The sequence below is a fragment of the Epinephelus fuscoguttatus genome, linkage group LG23, assembly GCF_011397635.1.
Source record: "Epinephelus fuscoguttatus linkage group LG23, E.fuscoguttatus.final_Chr_v1".
Classification (NCBI taxonomy): Eukaryota; Metazoa; Chordata; class Actinopteri; order Perciformes; family Serranidae; genus Epinephelus; species Epinephelus fuscoguttatus.
Window position 1 is genome coordinate 10,617,773 of NC_064774.1, and position 20,742 is coordinate 10,638,514.

Consider the following 20,742-nt stretch of genomic DNA (forward strand, 5'->3'; position numbering starts at 1 on the left):
GAAAAATAGTGACATGCTTCAAAATCGGAAGATCATTGAAAAACTTGAGAATACAAAAATATCAAAATAAAATAAAAATCATTATAAATGCCTGCGTTTTTTTCAGTGCCAATTTATTCCTTTTTCAGTGCTAAATTTTATTTTCAATGCCAGAACTTACTGTCACTGTAAGCCCCGAAATGGCCATCACCAAATCCACCAGACTACATTCAAGTGAACTGCAATTTTATCATGGCAAAACACACCTCAGTTAAACTCCATATCAACAAAATACATCTCACCAAAGCCACCTTGGTTCATCTTTCCACTGTTCCAACAATCACCACCTCTGGTTTGGTTGAAATGAACCCTTAATTCACTCACTTAGATATTAAAACATGCTGACTCTATACACATTAAAATTACTGTTCATTTAAATGAGTTCTGGTGGGTTTGGCAGTGGTAATATCAGGGCTGTTTCAAGTGAAACAAAAAGAATCTTGTACTTTAATAAAAAGGTCTATCTCTGTCAGGATCCTTTCCATAATGTTGTCAGACACTTAAAATATCAATCTGAGCCTGTCAGTGACAAAATCAAACACTTTTAGTTGATGGAAATTGACAGGTGCAGCTGCCAGCTCTGACACAGGCTACATTTGGGCGCTGTTAATTTATGTCTACAAAAAGTGCTTGTTTTGCCACTGATAGGCTCAGACTGTTAATATAAGTGTCTGGCAACATTATGGAAAGGATCCCTACAGAGATAGATGTTTTTTAAATCAGTTGTGTTTAACCAGAAACGGCAATCTAACCAGAGTCCTAACCAGATATTCACATCTAACTGGATGAGTTAAGGGTTTATTTCAACCAAACCAGAGTTGGTGATTGTTGGAACAGTGGAAAGATGAATCAAGACAACTTTTCCAACGTTTATTTTGTTTCTGTCGGCCTCTGAATGACGTGTCTTTTACAATGATAAAATTACTGTGTATTTAAATGGAGTCTGGTGGGTTTGCTAAAAGTGATTTTGGGGCTGTTTCTGATTAAACAAAAAGGTCTGTCTCTGTAGGGATCCTTTCCATGATGTTGTCACACTTAGAATAACAGTGTGAGCCTGTCAGTGGCAAAAACAAGCACATTATAGAAGACGTGCATATGCCCCGAGTGGTTACATTGCAGCCTGTCTTGCCACTTTCGACTGCAGCGCTCTTGCTCGTAATTGAATTGAAAAAGTGTTGTTCCCATGGTCCACGCTGAGAAATACCAACGTCACCCTTCAATTACTGCTAATGCTTCATAGCAATTCCTCTCTAGCCCGTCGCTATGTTCCTTTCCACTCACTCTGTCTCAGTATCATTGTGCACAAGTGTTAGAAAAAGAGAATGATTGCTTGAGTTTTTCACCACAGTCCTCTAAATTTGTTTGAAGTAGTCTAATTGGGGCTAATGATGGTCAAATGAAGATTTTGACAACATTAGCCCCAATTGAACCAACCCACACAAGACTGAAAGATCAGGTTGGAAATCCGGCGGCACGCAAACATTTAAGTGACTTCCTCCTTGTGTTGCAATCTGCAAAATTTGGCTGCAATGTGAAGTTTGTCGCTAATTAGTTGAAGAATTCTGCAAGAGACGTGGCAGCGCTCTCCCGCACATACACTCACACACACATACGTCTTCCCTCTGCCAGGCCATGTATTCCCAAAAAGCGCCTAATCAACAAAGATGGAGCCATTCATTTTCTTCTCTTTGTTTGGTGTAATTAGTGCAAATTGTTTTGTTGGTGAAGAACAGTTAGCACAGAAAACACACATGCTTTTATAGCTGGCACAGCATGGCAGCGTTTAGCGCTCCTCGCTAAGGCAGTATTTTGTAATTCGCTGTTGAGGAGTGTTGGCGCAGCTCCTGTTTTGTTCTGGCTCTTTCCACACCCACACTCGCTTTTCTTTCTGTCAACTGCTCAGCTGACCCCTCACTCGTCTCACCCACTCTCAGTGAGGATTACCGAGACCTTCTTTCACTTATACTTTCTCCCTCCTTCCCGTTCCTTTGTGTTCTCGCTGTCTTTCTCTCCCTCGTCTTTTGACTCACGTTTTTGGCTTTGTCTGTAGTTTTCTGTATTGTAATCTTCGACGCCTGTGTTTTTTTGCTTTATTTTGATGTTGTGCCTATACGTGTGTGGGCGTAGGTGCACTTCTTCTGTCTTCCTGTCTGTTTTTCTGTCTCCGCTCTGAGCTCTAGGCTATAGAAAATGGTCTGAACGGCTGTGAGTGTTGAGGGTGAAGTGGAGAAGGGAGGGGCTGTGGTGTGATGCGGAGTTACAGTGGAGCTTATGAAAACTGTGCCTCTGCATCTAACCCCTATTTCTGAAACGGGCCTCAGAAAACATTGAGGCTGAAAGCTTGGGTTGCTTTGGATTCCCCAGATGCACCTTTTGCCTTTCGCAGAGCTTTGCTGTTTCACACAGGTATACACGCACATACACACAGGAGCCTCTCTTTCTGTCTGTCTTGAACACAAACACACGTCACACACTTGGCATGTGCGTCATCGGCCGGTGACTGTTGGGTGTGTTATCACTCTGTCACAAACTATTTTCTCTTACACTCTACGTCCAATGCCATTTTACTTTAAAAAAAAAAAAAAAAAACACACACACACACACACACACACACACACACACACAAACAGAGACTGATGCTGTCTCCACAGTAACTGTGGGTCTTCTTTGGTGTTTGCTAGTCTACATTAGACCAAATGACATTCAAGCTCAATGTGAAAAACAAGTTGAGGTTTTAATGAGACGACCTATTGATCCCACCTTATCAGGAAGGGTCTCTAATTTGGCCAAAAAACGCCATGAGGTGGTGTCTAGTGGAGGAACTTAACATTTGCGGGCCCTTTTGGGAAGACATTTTCTCTTATTTGGCTGTTTTGAACAGTTTTTAGATTTATTTTGAACATTTTCACACTTAATTTCCGGCTATTAAAAATCAGAGAGTGATTGAAAACAAGGAAGAATTCTCAGTTGTTCATTTTCTGCCACTTGCAGTTGGGGTGGTTTTTCTCCCAGTCAATTCCTCTGGCTCCTCCTGGGCTTCCAAAGGTATTCCCAGGCAGTTCTGGGTTTGACCCGGGGTCTCCTCCTTGTTGCCTGGAATACCTCCACAGGGAGACAGTCAGGGGGAATCCTAATCAGATCCCGAAACCAATCTTAAAGGCTAACTTTGGTATTTTCCATCCTGGATCGTATTTCCCCCCATCGCCAAGTCAATTTACATCCACTTCAAGTGCTTGTTTTTGCCACTGACAGGCTCAGACTGTTATTGTAAGTGTCTGACAACGTTACAGAAAGGATCCTGACAGAGATAGACCTATTTGTTAAAGTACAAGATCCTTTTGGTTTCACTTGAAATGGCCCTGATATTACCATCGCCAAATCCACCAGAATTCATTTAAATGAACAGTAATTGTAGTGTGAATGGAGCCGGCATGTTTGTGCATCTAACTGGGTGAATTAAGGGTTTATGTCAACCAAGCCATAGTTGATGATTGTTGGAACAGTGGCAAAACGAACAAAGACTGTTTTTAGGAGTTTCGTTTTGTGGATTGTCAACTTTAAAATGAAGTGTGTTTTACGACAATGAAATAATTTTTTATTTAAATTGAGTCTGGCTGGTTTGGCGATGGCCATGTTGGGGCTGTTTCTGGTTAAACAAAAAGGTCTTACTCTTAAATAAAACGGTCTATCTCTGTAGGGATCCTTTCCGTAGTGTTGTCGGACACGTATAGTCACAAATTGAGCCTATCAGTGTCAAATTACTTTGTATTTAAATTGGGTCTGGTTCCAGCCGACAATGATTTTGGGGCTGTTTCTCATTAAACAAAAAGGCCTTACTCTTAAATAAAACAGTCTATCTCTGTAGGGATCCTGTCCGTCGTGTTGTCGGACACGTATAGTAACAAATTGAGCCTATCAGTGTCAAATTACTTTGTATTTAAATTGGGTCTGGTTCCAGCTGACAACGATTTTGGGGTTGTTTCTTGTTAAACAAAAAGGTACTTACTCTTTAACTAAAGGTCAGTCTCTGTAGGGATCCTTTATATAATGTTTTTACACACTTAAAACAATCATCTGAGCCTGTCAGTGGCAGCTGCTGCCACATGCAGTGCTCTTATTCAATACTGGACCAATTCAGAATTTGTTGTTTTTCAGTTAGACACAAAAACATGGGAAAATATGGACCAGGTTGAAAAACGCCAAACTAAACCCTTTAACTGGCACATTCTAAACGAATAGTTTGACATTTTGAGCAATACGCTTATTCACTTTTTTGCAGAGAGTTAAACAAAAATATGATTAACACTTCCATGTCTGTATGGCAAAAATGAAGCTGGAGCCAGTAGCTGGTTAGCTTAGCTAAGCATAAAGACTGGAAAAGGGGGAAACAGCTAGCCCAGGAATCAAAGGATCCAAAGGAAACAAAACCATAGGCAACAACCTCTAAAGCTCACAAAATAACATGTTGTATTTAGTTTTTTGATCTGTACATAAACCAAAGTGTGCCAACAAAGATTTCCCTCCAAGAAAGGTGTAACCTCCCCATAAAACTGCTAAGCTAAGCTAATTGGTTGCTGGCATAGCTTCATATATACCATGAGAGAGGTATTGATCTTCTCGTCTGTAGCTCTCCATCTAAGAATATTACTGGCTTTTTGCTATGGGTTTAAAGGGTAACTTTGGTGTTATTCAACCTGGACCATATTTTCCCTTGTTTTTATGTTGAAGTGACTGGTGGCGGTGAAACAGGCTGTGGTGTTACCACTGGGTGTGTTTGGTAATGTCAATTTTCGTCCACTTACAATATCAATCTGGGCCCATCAGTGGCAAAAACGAGCGCTTTCAGTGGACGTATATTGACAGGTGCAGCTGGTGCTGACACCCTCAGCACTGCACCATTTTCAAAAGTTGTTCCCATTAGTCACTTGAACACAAAACATGGGAAAATGGTGTCTAGATGGAAAATACTCAAGTTACCATTTAAGTTTTGTGGTAATGAGAAAAAAACAAGCCCATTATTGTTGACAATTGAAGTAGCTGCGCTGCAACAACCTCACAGCTGATTGATATTAAATCTCCGCATCTCCGACTCTTTGTGTTCTTCCAGGACTATAAAGCGGGCCTGGGTATCGCAGAAGTGGAACTGACTGCTGCCAACGTTCGAGACGTTGACCGCAGAGTCTTTGAAATCAACACACCCTTCAAGAACTTCTGGTACGTGTGTGTGTGTGTGTGTGTGTGCCCCCTTCTCCCACAACAAAGAGCCATTCATGCTAAAATGTGTGTGATGTACGATGTGAGAGAAAAGTGCAGCGCTTCTGTTTGATCTTACCGGAACACATACTTTCATATTGCTTTTTCATCATCCAGAAGATGAATGTTAAGGGAAGGGATCTCTTCTTAAATTCACACCCCTCACACTGATGTAGTCAACAGGCTGACACTGAAATAAACCTCCACATTTGTTTAAAATGTTGCTGCAGGAAGCAGCCGGGTGCCAGGACTTCATTCATATTCCTCCCTTAAACAAATCTCCCTGCATTACCATCTTATTTGAACCATATAGTTTCGGAAATGCCCTTCGCATACGCTAAGCCTCCTGCTACACTGTCTTTTAATCTCAGTAATCATATCTCATAAAGCATCCATATTCACAGCTGAAAGGCGAGGGCAGGCATTTTGGTTAATCTGCTCTTTATACATGTAAGGTATTAAGAGTCTCATAATGCGATAAGAGTTTAAGGTACTTGTGGTGAAAGAATATTCACGTACTCCTATCTGATTGGCCTTTTAGAAATTTTTTTCAGAACCACCTGGAGAGTTGGAGGATTAATTCAGACCAGCATGTTTTCAAGGCTCGAAACTTTTAAACTTAGCTGCTTTTCAGTAAAAGGTGCAAATATGAAACCATTAAGCGTTTTAAAGTTATAATCGGCTGCGTTGCTATTTAAAAAAAGAGGGGGGAACAAAGTAGAAATTATCAACACAAGGATGAAAGTTCTTGCTTATTTTTTTGAACTGAATTAAAGCCATTGTTGAGATGTGAAGGTTGTACAGTCGGAGAGTTTTGTGTTCATGCTGACTTTAAAAACGAATCAAAAACTGTGAGGGTGAAGTTACACAGGCTGACTAGTAACTCAGGGACCCACGTGAGGAAAATAATCATCTCAATATCATTTTAAAATGATATGAAAAATTAATACCTGGATACTCGCGATATTTTGGCTTGTTGACATATTGACGTCACAAGCATGGCTGAAAGTGAAACTATTACTGACTCCATGGTGGTTCCAAAAAGAGGAGCAGCTTCAGTAGTGTGGAATAAACTGTGGCGTCCTGAACGTTTTATGAACAGCCCCGGACTTCTCAGACTCTTTCAGTGACTTACCACTCAGAGGGAACTCAGCAAAGTCTGCGGCTCCTCTGGCAGCAGCACAGCGTCTCTCCCTCTCCTCTCTCGCCGTGCGCACACAGGAGTCAGTGTTGTCATTTCAATTTTAGCCGTGCTTCTTGCTGTCGTGGGTAACAGTATGACGTCAATATGTCAACAAGCCAAAATATTGCGAGTATCACGATATGAATTTTCATGGGATATTAAAAATTATACTGGTATTATCGAGATGATATGGCACATCTTTAATGTGCAATAGTCATGGTAGTATAACAGCTGGTCACAGGTTACATAGGTTCCACCCCAGGGGCCCCAGTGCAGCTGCACTGCATGCACTGTCTGTATACTAGGGGTGGGACGATACAAGTAACTCACGATTCGATACTGTGACGATATTTGGCCTTCAATAATGATAATATCACGATACACGATATCTGTGATATTCGATATATTGCAAGAAATTTCATCAACGATCTATCACAATATATGTGACTGAAAAAGAAAAAAATACCTATAAAAAGGAAAACGTCTGTAATTATCCATTTATTCCCTCCTTCTGTTGTTGCATCTAACTGCTCAACTCGTCTTCTTCACCGGCCACTGCTTACGCCCACTTTACGGTCTTTACCCTCATTTATGGGATTAGCGCCCCCACAGACATGACAGCAGACATTAAAGCCACAGTGTGTAGGAATTTCTCCCATCTAACGTTGAAATCATATATTGCATTCAAACAGATGGTGCACTCCAGCGCCTCACTTTTTCAAACACGTATTGCAACAACTGTAGCCGCTGTGGACCAAAAAGCTATGATAACACTGATGAAACCATGTCATCCGATACTACATGGAGTATTCATTCAGGCTCCTACACAGACACGCGACACGAGTTGACAAACCCCCTCCTCACCATGCTGGCTGTGTTTACAACGTAGGACTGTTGGGGCGGATGTAAATTGAAACAAACCAATCACGTCGTGTCCTTTGACAACTGACAAGTGGCTCAACCTCACACACGTCATCCCTCTCCTCGCATTACTGCGCCGCTAACAGCTGTTAGTGGCCAGCGGCACTACTGCCGCATAACAAAGTCCCACTCTTTGAGCATAATGCAGGATCGTGTATTATGCAGCATCACGGGAGACGGAATCCTCGTCGCCAAGAAAGTGCAAAAGGGAATCAAAAAGGCAGTGTGACCGGCGAATTAAAAAAACACAAGGGTCAGCATTGGGGTTGCCTTTCCCAGGTGGAGAGAGCTGCTGAAGGAGAAAGGTAATACAATCACAGGCCAGCGCTAACAGCAGCTAACAGCTAACAGCGGCGCAGTGATGCGAGGAGAGGGATGAGGCTGTTAGCGACTGGCCGCTAACAGCGGCTAACAGCCAACAGCGGCGCTGGCCTGTGATTGCATTACCATTCTCCCTCAGCAGCTCTCTCCACCTGGGAAAGGCTACCCCAATGCTGACCCTTGTTTTTTTAATTCGCCGGTCACGCTGCCTTTTCTATTCCCTTTTGCGCTTTCTTGGCGACAAGGATTCCGTCTCCCATGATGCTGCGTATGCGTGATCCTGCATTATGCTAAGAGAGTGGGACTTTGTTTCAAATTTGCCAGGGTAGTAGCGAAGTGCCTCTTGCTCCTCTCCTTCAGCTCCTCAGTCACGCAGTGCTGGCCTGGCTCTCAATGAAAACACCGAAGGCGGTGCTGTATGTCCCTTGCGGGCGGGCGTATTCTCAAGATGGCGAAACGTAATGGAACCCCACAGACGACTTATCCGCACAATGTACAAACAAATCCGAAATTCTCCTTTTACGAGAATAAGTCAGATTATTGGTGGAGGTAATAGTACACCAGTGATGACGTATTTATGAATGCAGACATCAATTTTTGCCAATAAACAACTGAAAATGTTACACACTGTCCCTTTAAGTCCTGACGGTGACAATAGGGGAAATCCATTGAGTGTGTGTTGGAATAAAAGATCAATATTTGCCTTCAGTGTATCGAGTATTTATTGCGAGAGAGAGAGCACAACAACAATTGCAAAAATGATTTTGTACTATATACGTATGTAGAGGGTAAAGTGAGTTTTTTTTGCGTAATTTTCAGCCTAATATTACATCATATAAGTATTTAACACAATAATCAAGACAGAGTGAGCAAAGTAGAACATCAAAAAAGTGTTTCTGAAATGACATGATGCTCGGTTGGATTGTTATTGGCTGTACATGTTTCTATCAGTCATCAAATTGCTTTGAAGAGCACGGTCTCACTCTGAAGTCGTCGAAATCCGGCACTTACGCAGTGACTTGAGGCATCAGAAACCAACAAAAAAAGCCATCCTTTAATGTTGGCATGATACGCGGCAGATTGCCATTATAGTTTTTTAGCGCCTGGCGGCATCGGAGAAAAGCGACGGGAAAAGGATGAAAGTTAAGGTAGCGAAAGTCTGAGTGGGGCGGAAAGGAGGGAGGGTGGCTGGGTCCAACTACCACTGACTTTCACCCGAGAGTGTGCTGTTCACATCCTCTAAGATTCTAAAGCCAAACGCTGTTCCTCATTTGCCTAAACCTAACTACGTGTCTTTGTTGTTGACAGAAAAAAAACATCAATTTGCGGTGTTGTACCGACGTAGTGCTTTTATTTTGAAAGAAGACAATGCATGTAACAGACAAAACTTGACAGGGTGTCCCAGAACGTCAACAGCCAACACACCCAGGGTACCTTTCACATCGTCTGTGGACGTGGAAAATCCATGACCAAACGTCGATATGTGATGAGGGCGGAGTGTGATGTGCTGCTCTGAAAGTGATCCCAACGATATCGTTTGCCACTGTTGTCAACGTCATAGTTGTGGTGTGGACTCGACCAAACATTTGAGTTGGAATGATTTTCAAAACAATAAATTCATAATTTTTACCTCCGCCAAGGAGGTTATGTTTTCGCCGGCGTTGGTCTGTTTGTTTGTTTGTTTCATTCATTCATTCATCTTCTAACCGCTTCATCCTCTTGAGGGTCGCGGGGGGCTGGAGCCTATCCCAGCTGACACTGGGTGAGAGGCAGGGTACACCCTGGACAGGTCACCAGACTATCGCAGGGCTGACACATAGAGACAGACAACCATTCACACTCACATTCACACCTACGGACAATTTAGAGTCACCAATTAACCTGCATGTCTTTGGACTGTGGGAGGAAGCTGGAGTACCTGGAGAAAACCCACGCTGACACGAGGAGAACATGCAAACTCCACACAGAAGGGCTCCCACACCCGAGATCGAACCGGCAACCCTCTTGCTGTGAGGCGAGAGTGCTAACCACCACACCACCGTGCCGCCCGTTTGTTTGTTTGTCTGCAAAATAACTCAAAAAGTTATGAACGGATTTTGATGAAATTTTCAGGAAAGGTGGATAAGGAACAGATGATACAATTTTGGTGGTGATCGGTTGAAGTAAAGTGGATAAAATAATAAATAAAGTCTATTGTTTGACAGCCTCAGCAGCAATTAAGATGGTGAAAATAGCGCCATCTGGTGGCCGGAAAGTACGTCTAGTTCTACTTGCTAAATGTTGTGATTCTAAAGTTGAAATTAATGTTCTGTGTTGGAAAAAAGAAAGTGAAAAATACAAAAAAAACATTATATTCTGTGTTGGTACAAAATAAAAATGAAATAAATACACCAGAGTGTCTCCATGGTGAAGACATATATAACCTAATAATGATAGTGATGCAAATAACCTAATTGTGATGCAGGCTGCAAAATCTGATGCAGAGGGGGAGGAAATATCACCTACTTGGTGGAGGTCTGCACTCTGAGTGCTTTTCTAGTCTTTATAGTTATCGTTCTTGGTGTGGAGGGAGTTAAAAGGCGGTCCGTGTGACGTTTACAGCTCTTTGTTTGTTTGCAAAGTGCTGCAAGGTTGTTGTGAACCTGAAACGGATAATAACTAAAAGACAAATTTTGTAACTAGAGGGGTGAAAGTGACCTTAATGTCACAAATGAAAATAAAAGTCACAAATTCAGGAAGTTATTTTGAATTGTTCATTCATTAAAACCAATTTAGAACCAGCTATATGTTTTCCTTTGACATGTACATTGTGTAAGTAATGAGCAGGCGTGTCACAAAGTTAAGACTCTCATGAGACAAAGAGAATCTTCTCATGAGTTTTTTAACAGAAATCTGTGTTCTCCTGTCAAATCTCTTTCACAACCACCTTGTGAACCGCCGCACGCATCGCAGACTTGCAGTAAACAGGCTACATGAGAACAGGGTCCCGTCCAAAAATCACTAATTATCGATCAGGATTTTATTCTGAAATCCCCTCCGGGATCCTCACACAGGTATCTCTGCCTCTGTAGGGCACACAAAGCCTTTCAGGTGACTCCAGTCCCCGAGGGCCCAACAATCAATGAGCGCGCTGCTTGTTTGTGCTGTAATGGCCCATTTAGAATACAACCGTCACAGCTGCCTGGACAAAGCACGCCTTGTTTGTTTGTGCTCGCTTGTTCACTATTCTCTCCTCTTCTTTTACCCCTTCCTCTCTGTGCCAGTTGCCTTGTGTAAAGATTTTTTCCCCCCCTCATTCCTCTACCTGTCTGTTGTATGTCCGATCGATCTGTTTGTGTCAGCTCCCTTAATGGTCCCATCGTTTGGCAGCTTCGTTAATACGCTGGACGTAATTGCCATTTTGTGTGGAACAAAAAAAAAGAGGTGGAATTAAAATGAGCTCAGGTCTCCTGAATTGTTTTGATGAGGTGATTGCTGAAAGGGTTTTTATTGTGTGTGTGCGAGAGTGTGTGTGTGGATCAAATCGATTGGTAGCCCTGGGAGCGTTCTCCTACCTGCTCAAGGTGGGGATTAGTGAGAAACTCATCTAATCACTTTAAGCTGTGGAGACTCACTTTGGCTTTTCCATTGTTTTGCTGCCGTTAAATGGACAGAGCGTTCAGCCCGCTGTGGTAGATGCAGTAGCAGACTTTTATGAGGAGAGAGAATGACAATGAGGCGGAGAGCAGTGCACGGGCAAAGACACCCAACTTTGGAGAAAAAGGAAAACTTTGTGCTCTTGATCAGAAAGCACATCTACTAAAGTAAAGCTGCGGATAAATGCCTAGCTCAAGGGCATATTGGAGAAAATCCATGTTTGTCTGGTTTGTTTTGTGTTTGTCTGGTGTGTATTGAGAGCTGTGAACAGTTTCACATTTATTTATTTTTTTTTACCTTAGACAGAAAATGTTTCCTCATGAAAACTCTCGACAGCGAGGTCTTTGGATTATCATTGTTTTTTGAAGGACATGTTGCCGGTGAGTTTTTCAAATTTAATTTTCCAAAGCTTTGAGCAGCACAAACACACTGCTTTCCTTTCAGCTCTATTGTATCAAGGTGGCAGCAGACAACCCCCCAAAACTACTTTATCTGTACTGCATTGACAGACGTCACAAGGGCAAGTGTTTGTAGTGTGGATAAAATGACCATTTGAAGATATTAGCTTTACAATTTTCAAGGCCATCTTAACTCTCTGTTTTACAATTACATACATTCAGGTGGATATGTAGGTATTGTTTGAAGGCAGACTTGAAAAAATGTGAACTAATAACTCCCTCTAACGGCCTTTGTCCCTCTAAAATTGGAAAAAAAGTACATTGTTTACCCGAAAAGACTTCTTAGTATGTTAGTTAACTCTTGGTATCTGTTAATATCAGCCTTAAAAGTTGGCCCAGTGTTAGATTTTTTGCCAGTATTTGGCAGTTGTGGAACTGGTATTTTTGTGATGTTTTTATTTTACTCTCAAATTGGCAAAAGGAGCATGAGCACCCTGATCTTCAAGAGGATCTTTTATGCTCATTTTGTGGCTCATAGATGTATTTTTGGTTTCTGTTTTGTGGCGGTGTACTTGCAGCTGGAAATAAAAATGTCTCCATAAAAGCTTCTAAACCAAAATCTTCACAAATGGACATGTTCCAGCAGGAATAAAATCTGAAATCTGGGAGAAGTTGATAACACTGGCAACAAAGATTACATGTTTCCCTGATGTTAGCATATAGCTTCATGTAGCATCATACTTACAGCTACAGAGGTATTTTCTACCATGAAAAATCATCAGTAAAGCCTTTAAACCAAAATCTTCACAACCAGACAAGTTCCAGCATGATTGTGATGAGAAATCTGGGGGAAATTAACAACATCAGGAACCAACACTGTATGTTTCCCTGATGTTAGCATGTAGCTGCATGTAGCTGTTTTTTGCAGCTGGGGATGTGAGTATAATGGCACTTTCTACTGTGTAAAATCACCAATTAAAGCTTCTGAACACAACTGGACAGGTTCCAACAGGAATCTGATCTGTAATCTGGGAGAAATAAACAACATCGACAACCAAGATTACATGTTTCCCTGATGTTAGCAAGTAGCTACATGACTGTATTGGATAATAGGGGCACTTTCAACATAAAACCCAAAAGAAAAAAAGCTTCTAAACACAACCAGATATGTTCCAGCAGGAATATGATTCTAAATTAGGAAGAAATTAACAACCTCAGTAACCAAGATTAGAAGTTTCCCTGACATTAGTATGTAGCTACATGTAGCAGTGTACTTGCAGCTGGGAAATGGCTATAACAGATAATTGGGGCACTTTCTGCCATGAAACATCATGAGAAAATCTTCTAACACGACCAGACATATCTCAGCAGGAATATGATCCAAAATCAAGAAGAAACGAACAGCATCTGTAACCAAGAGGTAACCAAGATTACATGTTTCCCTGACATTAGCATGTCTTCACATGTAGCAGTGTGGCCTACCTGTAGCTGGGGAATGACTGTAACAGAGTATAGAGGCATTTTTTACTGTGACAGCCTTCATAATCGAACATGTTTCAGCAGGAATATGATCGAAATCAAGGAGAAATTAACAACACCAGCAAGTTTTACTGATGCTAGCATGTAGCTACATGTAGCATCATACTTGTAGCCGTGAAATGATTACAACAGAGTATAGTGGTACTTTGTAATATGTAAAATCAGTAATAATGCTTCTGAACCAAAATATTCACAACCTTCAGCGGCCAAGATTACGTGTTTCTCTAATGTTAGCAAGTAGCTACATGTAGCAGTGTGCTTGCAGCTGGGAAATGACTGTGATGGATAATATGGGCACTTTCTATTATAAAAAAAAACATAAGAAAAGCTTTTAAAGACAACCAGATATATTCCAGCAGGAATATGATTCAAAATTAGGGAGCAATTAACAACATCAGTAACCAAGATTACACGTTTCCCTGATGTTAGCCTGTAGCTACATGTAGCAGTGTACTTGCAGCTGGGAAATGACTGTAACAGATACTTGGGGCACTTTCTGCCATGAAACATCATGAGAAAATCTTCTAACACGACCAGACATATCTCAGCAGGAATATGATCCAAAATCAAGAAGAAACTAACAGCATCTGTAACCAAGAGGTAACCAAGATTACATGTTTCCCTGACATTAGCATGTCTTCACATGTAGCAGTGTGGCCTACCTGTAGCTGGGGAATGACTGTAACAGAGTATAGAGGCATTTTTTACTGTGACAGCCTTCATAATCGAACATGTTTCAGCAGGAATATGATCGAAATCAAGGAGAAATTAACAACACCAGCAAGTTTTACTGATGCTAGCATGTAGCTACATGTAGCATCATACTTACAGCCGTGGAATGATTACAACAGAGTATAGTGGTACTTTGTAATATGTAAAATCAGTAATAATGCTTCTGAACCAAAATAATCACAACCTCCAGCAGCCAAGATTACGTGTTTCTCTGATGTTAGTATTTAGCTACAGGTATCAGTGTGCTTGGAGCGGGCTAATGACTATCACGGAGTATAGTGGCACTTTGTTCCGTGAAAAATCACTAATTAAAGCTTCTGTTCCCAATCTTACATGTTTCAGCAGGAACATTTTCTGAAATCGGGGAGAAATTAAAAACATTGGCAACAAAGATTACACATTTCCGTGATGTTCGCATTTAGCTACATGTAGCAGTGTACGTAATGTTAAGACTTGCAGTAAAGTGCTGGGAGCGGATGACCAACCCTGTCTTTGCTCACAGGGATGACTTTACAGACCTTTACCTCATTATTTGAAACTTTGTTCATGTTTAAAATGACCATCCGACATTGTAAAATTATATATGATAGGAAATAAAGAAAAGCATAAAAGGTCCCCTTTCAATCGGCACTTCAGCAATTTAGTCGCCTCTTGCACTTCCATGAAGGTGGTGAACTTACAAGAGATGAACTGAAGAATCACCACAGCCACTGGATACACTTCACTCTTACCCTATCCTTGTTTAACCTTCTTATGCCTTCCTGAGCACCGCTTTAGGTCAGTCTAATCCAACTCTAGGTCAAATGCTGCATCCTTTTATCTTTTGTGAGTATCAGCCTGTTACCTTGAGGTGTTTTATTGTAACACCTTTTATATTTATGGTTATAGTGATTGATTATTCATTTTTCTTATCTTTGGATTGGAATAACTAATTTATACTTGGTCGAAGCTGTGAAGCGGAGATTTATTCAGAGGTGTTGGTGACTGGCATTCACTGTTGGAGTTGCACTTTTGGACTTATTTGACCCTGACAAATTCACTGTATAGGATTCTTTTTGAACAGTGAATGAATTGCTCAAAGCACTTTGTTCTCTCAGTCATAAATGATGAGAATGACACGCTGTCATGTCACCTGGATTCTGAAAGACACATGGCAGCTCTTCAACATGTGCTAATTACCTGCCATTGATATTTAAATGTAAGCATTATTTTTTATCAAAAACGTTTATGTAATAATATAAACCACTTTATATTTGACTCCCTAGCATTATGTACATTATGCAAAATCATGTAAGAGGATCGTAATGCCCATTCATCATTCATGAAGAATTAGATTTCCTCACATGTCGTGTGTAGAGTGGCCGAGCATAAATGGCTTGAAAGGCAAAATGGATAAAGGGCACCAGTGAGGGTAAACTTTTAAACTTAGCATTAAATGCTTACTGTAATTGAGAATTATACAAAGAACGTCAAGCGACTGCACACCAAAATTGGATTTACAAATTTGTCATTTTACATTTTATAAAACATACATTTTCATGAGTGGGGACTGATACAAGGTCCTCGGGTGAATGGGGGACCATAAAGCCGACTGTAAAGAGCAGTGTTCTTAACTCCACACCATGAAGGTTATGTTGGATATGCTTTTTTTAATGCAAAAGTTTTGGGAAATACACTTAATCGCTTTCTTGCCCAGAGTTACATGAGAAGAATGATGCCACTCTCATGTCTGTGAGTTAGATATGAAAAGCTAGAGCCAGGAGGAAGTCAGCTTAGCTTAGCATGAAGACTGGAAACGGGGAAACTGCCCCTGTCTAAAGTTAGCAAAATCCATCGACCAAAACCTTCAGAGCTTGTTAATTAACACATTATTTTACTCATCAGACTCGTACTCGTCGTCCTCCGTTTATCCGGGTCCAGGTCATGGGGGCAGCAGTCTCAGCAAAGAAGCCCAGACAGTCCTCTCCCCAGCCACTTCCAAGGGAACCCCGAGGCGTTCCCAGGCCAGCCGGGCGATGTAATCCCTCCAGCGTGTCCTGGGGCGGCCCGAGGTCTCTTCCAGGTTGGACATGCCCAAAACACCTTCCAAGGGAGGCGTCCGGAAGGCATCCTTACCAAATGCCCGAACCACCTCAACTGGCTTCTCTCGATGTGGAGGAGCAGCGGCTCTACTCCGAGTCCCTCCCGGATGTCCGACCTCCTCACCCTATCTCTAAGGCTGAGCTTAGCCACCCTGCGGAGGAAACTCATTTCAGCTGCTTGTACTCGCGATCTCATTCTTTCGGTCACTACCCAGTGCTCGTGACCATAGGTAAGGGTTTGAACGTAGATTGACCGGTAAATCGAGAGCTTCACTTTCTGGCTAAGCTCCCTCTTCACCACAACGGACCGGTTAAGTGCCTGCATCACTGCTGACGCTGCCCCAATCCGCCTGTCAGTCTCCCGCTCCATCCTACCCTCACTCGTGAACAAGACCCCGAGATACTTAAACTCCTCCACCTGAGGCAGGACCTCCCCCCCGACCTGGAGTGGGCACATTATTTTACTTTTGTTTAATCTGTGGTGTATGAAACAAAAGTTTTGGTTTTACGCGGGAGTTGTGTGCCAGAGTTTTTGTTGGCTGCCTGGCAACTTCATGGCGACAATAAGTCTTGGGAAGTCATAGCACCTGGCCAAGAGAGGGTAGATAACCAGGCTAGCTGTTTCCCTTTGTTTCTTATCTTTATGCTAAGCCAATAATCTATTGGCTTTTTTGGACAGACGAATAGCATCGCTCATCTAACTGTTAGCAAGAAAGTGAACTGCGGCTTGTGTCACACTGGTGGCACAGAAGCTCCCTCTAGTGGTAGGCGGAGGAATCTACAAGAATGCTGTTTGTAGCCTTTCCCATTATGTTTTTTTGTGCAGTGGGTGAGGGGCTATAGTGGTGGCACTTAATAGGTGGTACACGGTTTAAAAAGTTTAAGAACCGGGGAGTTGTTGCATTAAACACCTTAGGTTTTCTCCTTAAGTTTGAGGCTTACTTGCACAGTTGTACAGAATCCCTCGAAAGGTTTCCTCAGTTAAAGAAAAACGTCATCTTATTTACTGTGTTGAAACAGATTTTACAGCAGTAAAAGTTTCCATGGAGACAGTTTGTTTGCTTGGACTAACGCTTGTGACGCGTGTTATCGTCTCACAAAGTTGGCTTTTTGTAAGATAGTGAAAAAAATGGCACAAGAAAAGAAGTCAAGAAAACCATATTGGTCAGAGGAGGAGAAGATTATACTATTAGAGGAATACAAACATAGAAAGCACAAACTAAAAGTAAATTTGACCCCCAAAAATACCAGAAAACTGAAAACAATTGTAGGAAGAAATTACAATGAAAATTAATTTAGTCAAATCTGTAGTATAAAATCAAAAGCATATCCATCTCCTGGGTTCTCTTGGTCGCAAAACACCATCACCATAAACTCAGTCGTGTTACAGTTCAGACAGAGTCGGTGAGTTTTTTTGTTTTTTTTTAACCTTGCTTTGGTTGCTCAGGTCCTTACTGCAATGGTATGGAGTACATTTTTAGGAAACCTTAAGGAGAAGACTTATGCCTGGTACACACTACACAATTATCGCCCAAAGCAGCGTTGTACGGTGTCGGCTCGGATCGTAAATGTGTGTGTAATATGTGATAATCCACCGTTTCACCACCTGTAGTGTGTCATAGTAGACGTCAACCAACCTCATGATGTCCTGACAGAACGTGTAGCATGTTTGATTTTCTTGTTGTCCTCCGCCACTGCTCCCGTCACAGCTGTCACTTTGACCAATAGAAACACAAATCCATCTGCTGCCGTAGACAACTGTATGACAACAACACCCCAGGGTTTTAGATATTTCCTCTAGGGACATTACCAAATGGACTAACTCAACACATCCTGTATCTGTTTCAAACTAAAAGCCCCTTATAACTTCGGTTGAGAGAATCCCTTCGTTGTCTTTAAAGGCTTTTATTGTGAAACATTTGCAGGAACTTGTTGTGGAGGATGCGATGCTTCAAATGTAGCTCCTGCCATCTGGTGGTGCTTTAGTGGTCTCACACAGGCTGTGTTTTTTGCTCCTTTGAATATGTTGTTTTCAGTGTAGATGCAACCACTTAGCAACCACTAGTCTCCATATACAGACTCTACATTCAGTGAATGTAGAGTCTGTAGGCAAACCCCGGAGATCTTGCCTCCAGAAGAACAGCGGAAGAGCCCTGGTTTCCAGTTGTAGGCTGTTTGTAGTCCGCGTGATATTGACCAATCACGTTTGAACCGGATGCAGTTGTTGCCAGGTTAAACGGTCCGTGTGGTGAACTAATGAGGCGGAACATAATTGGCGTCGCTGCAAACTCTGAATCCATCGCAATGGTTCAGCATATTTACGTATATATGAACGGAAGTTGGAAACGGAAATTCGCCTCCTCTGCCCAAATCAAACCGGAATGCCAAAAAATCGGGGGTCTGCCGGAAGTCAGACGCCGAATACAGCCGATGGGTTCCGAGAATGATCAACCATAGACACAATCTATTACCGCGCTTTTGAAAGCTGGCACAAAACAGGCCCAAAAATAGCGCCCAGTGTCTGACCTCACGTTTCCAGGCGGTTAAAGATGCGGCATGTGTCCAGGGCCTTACATTACCATAATAGCATTTCAGCTGGCACGTGAACAGCCACAGTGACTGAAATAATAGTAATAATAGTAAAAGTAGGACATGAACAATCAGATGACATCATGCAGGTCGTGAAAGACAACTGGGGATGACTGGTGTGTACCATCGTGGAGTCTGTCACGTCACCTAATCTGACATAGTGACTGTCAGAGCAGACAAAAATTTTCATGTAGTGTGAACCTGGCATTTGTGCAGCCAGTTTTATCATGAGAAAACCTTAACTAGGACTAGGAGTTCTGGACCTGCTGTGTATTTGTCATATCCTCGGAGCACACTGCTCGCTGCACTCTTAGCTTACTTTGAGCTCTGATGACGTTCCAGATAATTACACGGGAGCAGCGTGGAGTAACATGAGCGCTCTGTGACTGTAGTTTGTGACGGGGAGGAGATGATGGACGGCTGACGCCTGTGGCTGTGATGCTGATTGACACATTTCAACAATATGTGAGACTGCTTGTAATTTCAGTGCAAAGCTGTGCTTGCAAACAGCTGAGTTATGACTGAGTTTACAGTCACAGCAAAGGCAGCAGTTTGATTATTATTGTAAAACAGTCATTTTAAAACCACTCCACCTCTGAAATGAGCTTTTATTTTATATTCACCTCATATAACCAACTGTTGTGGTTAAAGCTGTGGTTGATTTTGCGGCCTCACCTGAGACCAGCCTTCACTTCATATTGGAAACTGTGCGGCTTGGGAACCTGCACACGCTCTGGCACTGCCTCCTGCCTTCCTCTGCTCCTCTGTGGTTTTGGAGGCCGTGTTGCAGTTCAGCAGACGATGTGAGCAGTCATCTCTTTAGACGGGCCCTGGGCAGAGACCGGTGGGCACAGAGCGGCTGAACCCAATCAACCTATCGATCTCTGCTGGGTTACTTGGGCGAGGCGGGCCCGGTGCACATCCTCTGCTCCGGGCAAAAGCTTCCCCTCCCCATCGTCTCCTTTTCTCTCCCCCTCCGCCGCCCTCACCCTCTGTCTTACTTTACACCGGTCGCCAGGTTGCCATGGAGACCAGCGGTCCCATTTCTCGGTTCTAAGTGCTTCTTTCAGTCAAGCTAAGACTCTGCGTCTCTCTCTTTCCCCTCAGTTTTATATCTGCGTTGATCTCGCTGTCTGTCTTCTCCTCTTATCGCCGCTCTCGCTTAAGCTCACACATGCGCACAGATCGCTTGTTACATACACTTATACACTCATCTAATTTGGAGTTACTGAGTACATTCAGCAACTTCTCCAAAATACACACGCCATCCTCTCCATCACTAAAAGCTGTCTGTCCCTGTGACGTGTCTTTATAAGTGCTTGTTAGACAGTTAATGGACATATCCAGTCGTTACTGTGTGTGTGTGTGTGTGTGTGTGTGTGTGGATGGATGGATGGATTTAGAGACAGGTGACTGAGTGTTCTGAAAGAATCCCAATTTGGGAGCCGTGACAGTGCAGGCATTACTGGTTTGACTTCTCTCGTTGCATCAGTTTAAATACTAGATGAGACGTAGCCAATTCAACTGAACTTAAAGCTGCTCTTGTAAAAAACACACTATGGACAGAAGTATGTGGACGCCAGACTGCCAGTGATCTGCTTCCATTCAGCCACATGAGCATGAGTGAGGTCAGGCGTTGGTGTCGTGCAGGAAGGCCCCGACCCACAGTCGGCATTCAGAATCAGAATCAGAGATATTTTATTGATCCCTGAGGGGAAATTGTGATTGGTCTTGTCACTCCAATGTAAAGAATAGAGAACTATAAGAAGTAAGAATAAGTGTATGAAATAAAAATATGTAAATTTAAAGCAATTAAAAAAAGAAAAATAATAAAATAAAATGAAATAAAAAATTTAAATAAAATAAGTTAAAAAAATAAAATGAAATAAAATATGAAATAAGATAAAATAAATTTAATAAATAAAATAAAATAGATATTGAAATGAAATTGTACATTAAAATAAAGATAGTGTAAATCTAAGAAAAAAGAATAATAAGTAAGAATAAGAGTATGAAATAGAAGTATGTAAATTTAAAGCAATAAAATAAA

The 20,742-nt window shown here is 42.0% G+C and overlaps 1 protein-coding gene across 8 annotated transcripts in view; it reads left to right on the top strand.

Annotated features, from left to right (window-relative positions):
• arap2 (ArfGAP with RhoGAP domain, ankyrin repeat and PH domain 2) overlaps nt 1-20,742 on the top strand; it is a 253,644-nt gene that overhangs the window by 83,002 nt on the left and 149,900 nt on the right. For all 8 annotated transcript variants that reach the window (XR_007448601.1, XR_007448602.1, XM_049568438.1 and 5 more), the window contains exon 10: nt 5,147-5,253. Coding sequence is in view for 6 of the 8 variants with exons in the window: in XM_049568438.1 (XP_049424395.1) it covers nt 5,147-5,253 (107 nt within the window). In the remaining 2 variants the exon portion in view is untranslated. The remainder of the gene's footprint in view (nt 1-5,146; nt 5,254-20,742) is intronic.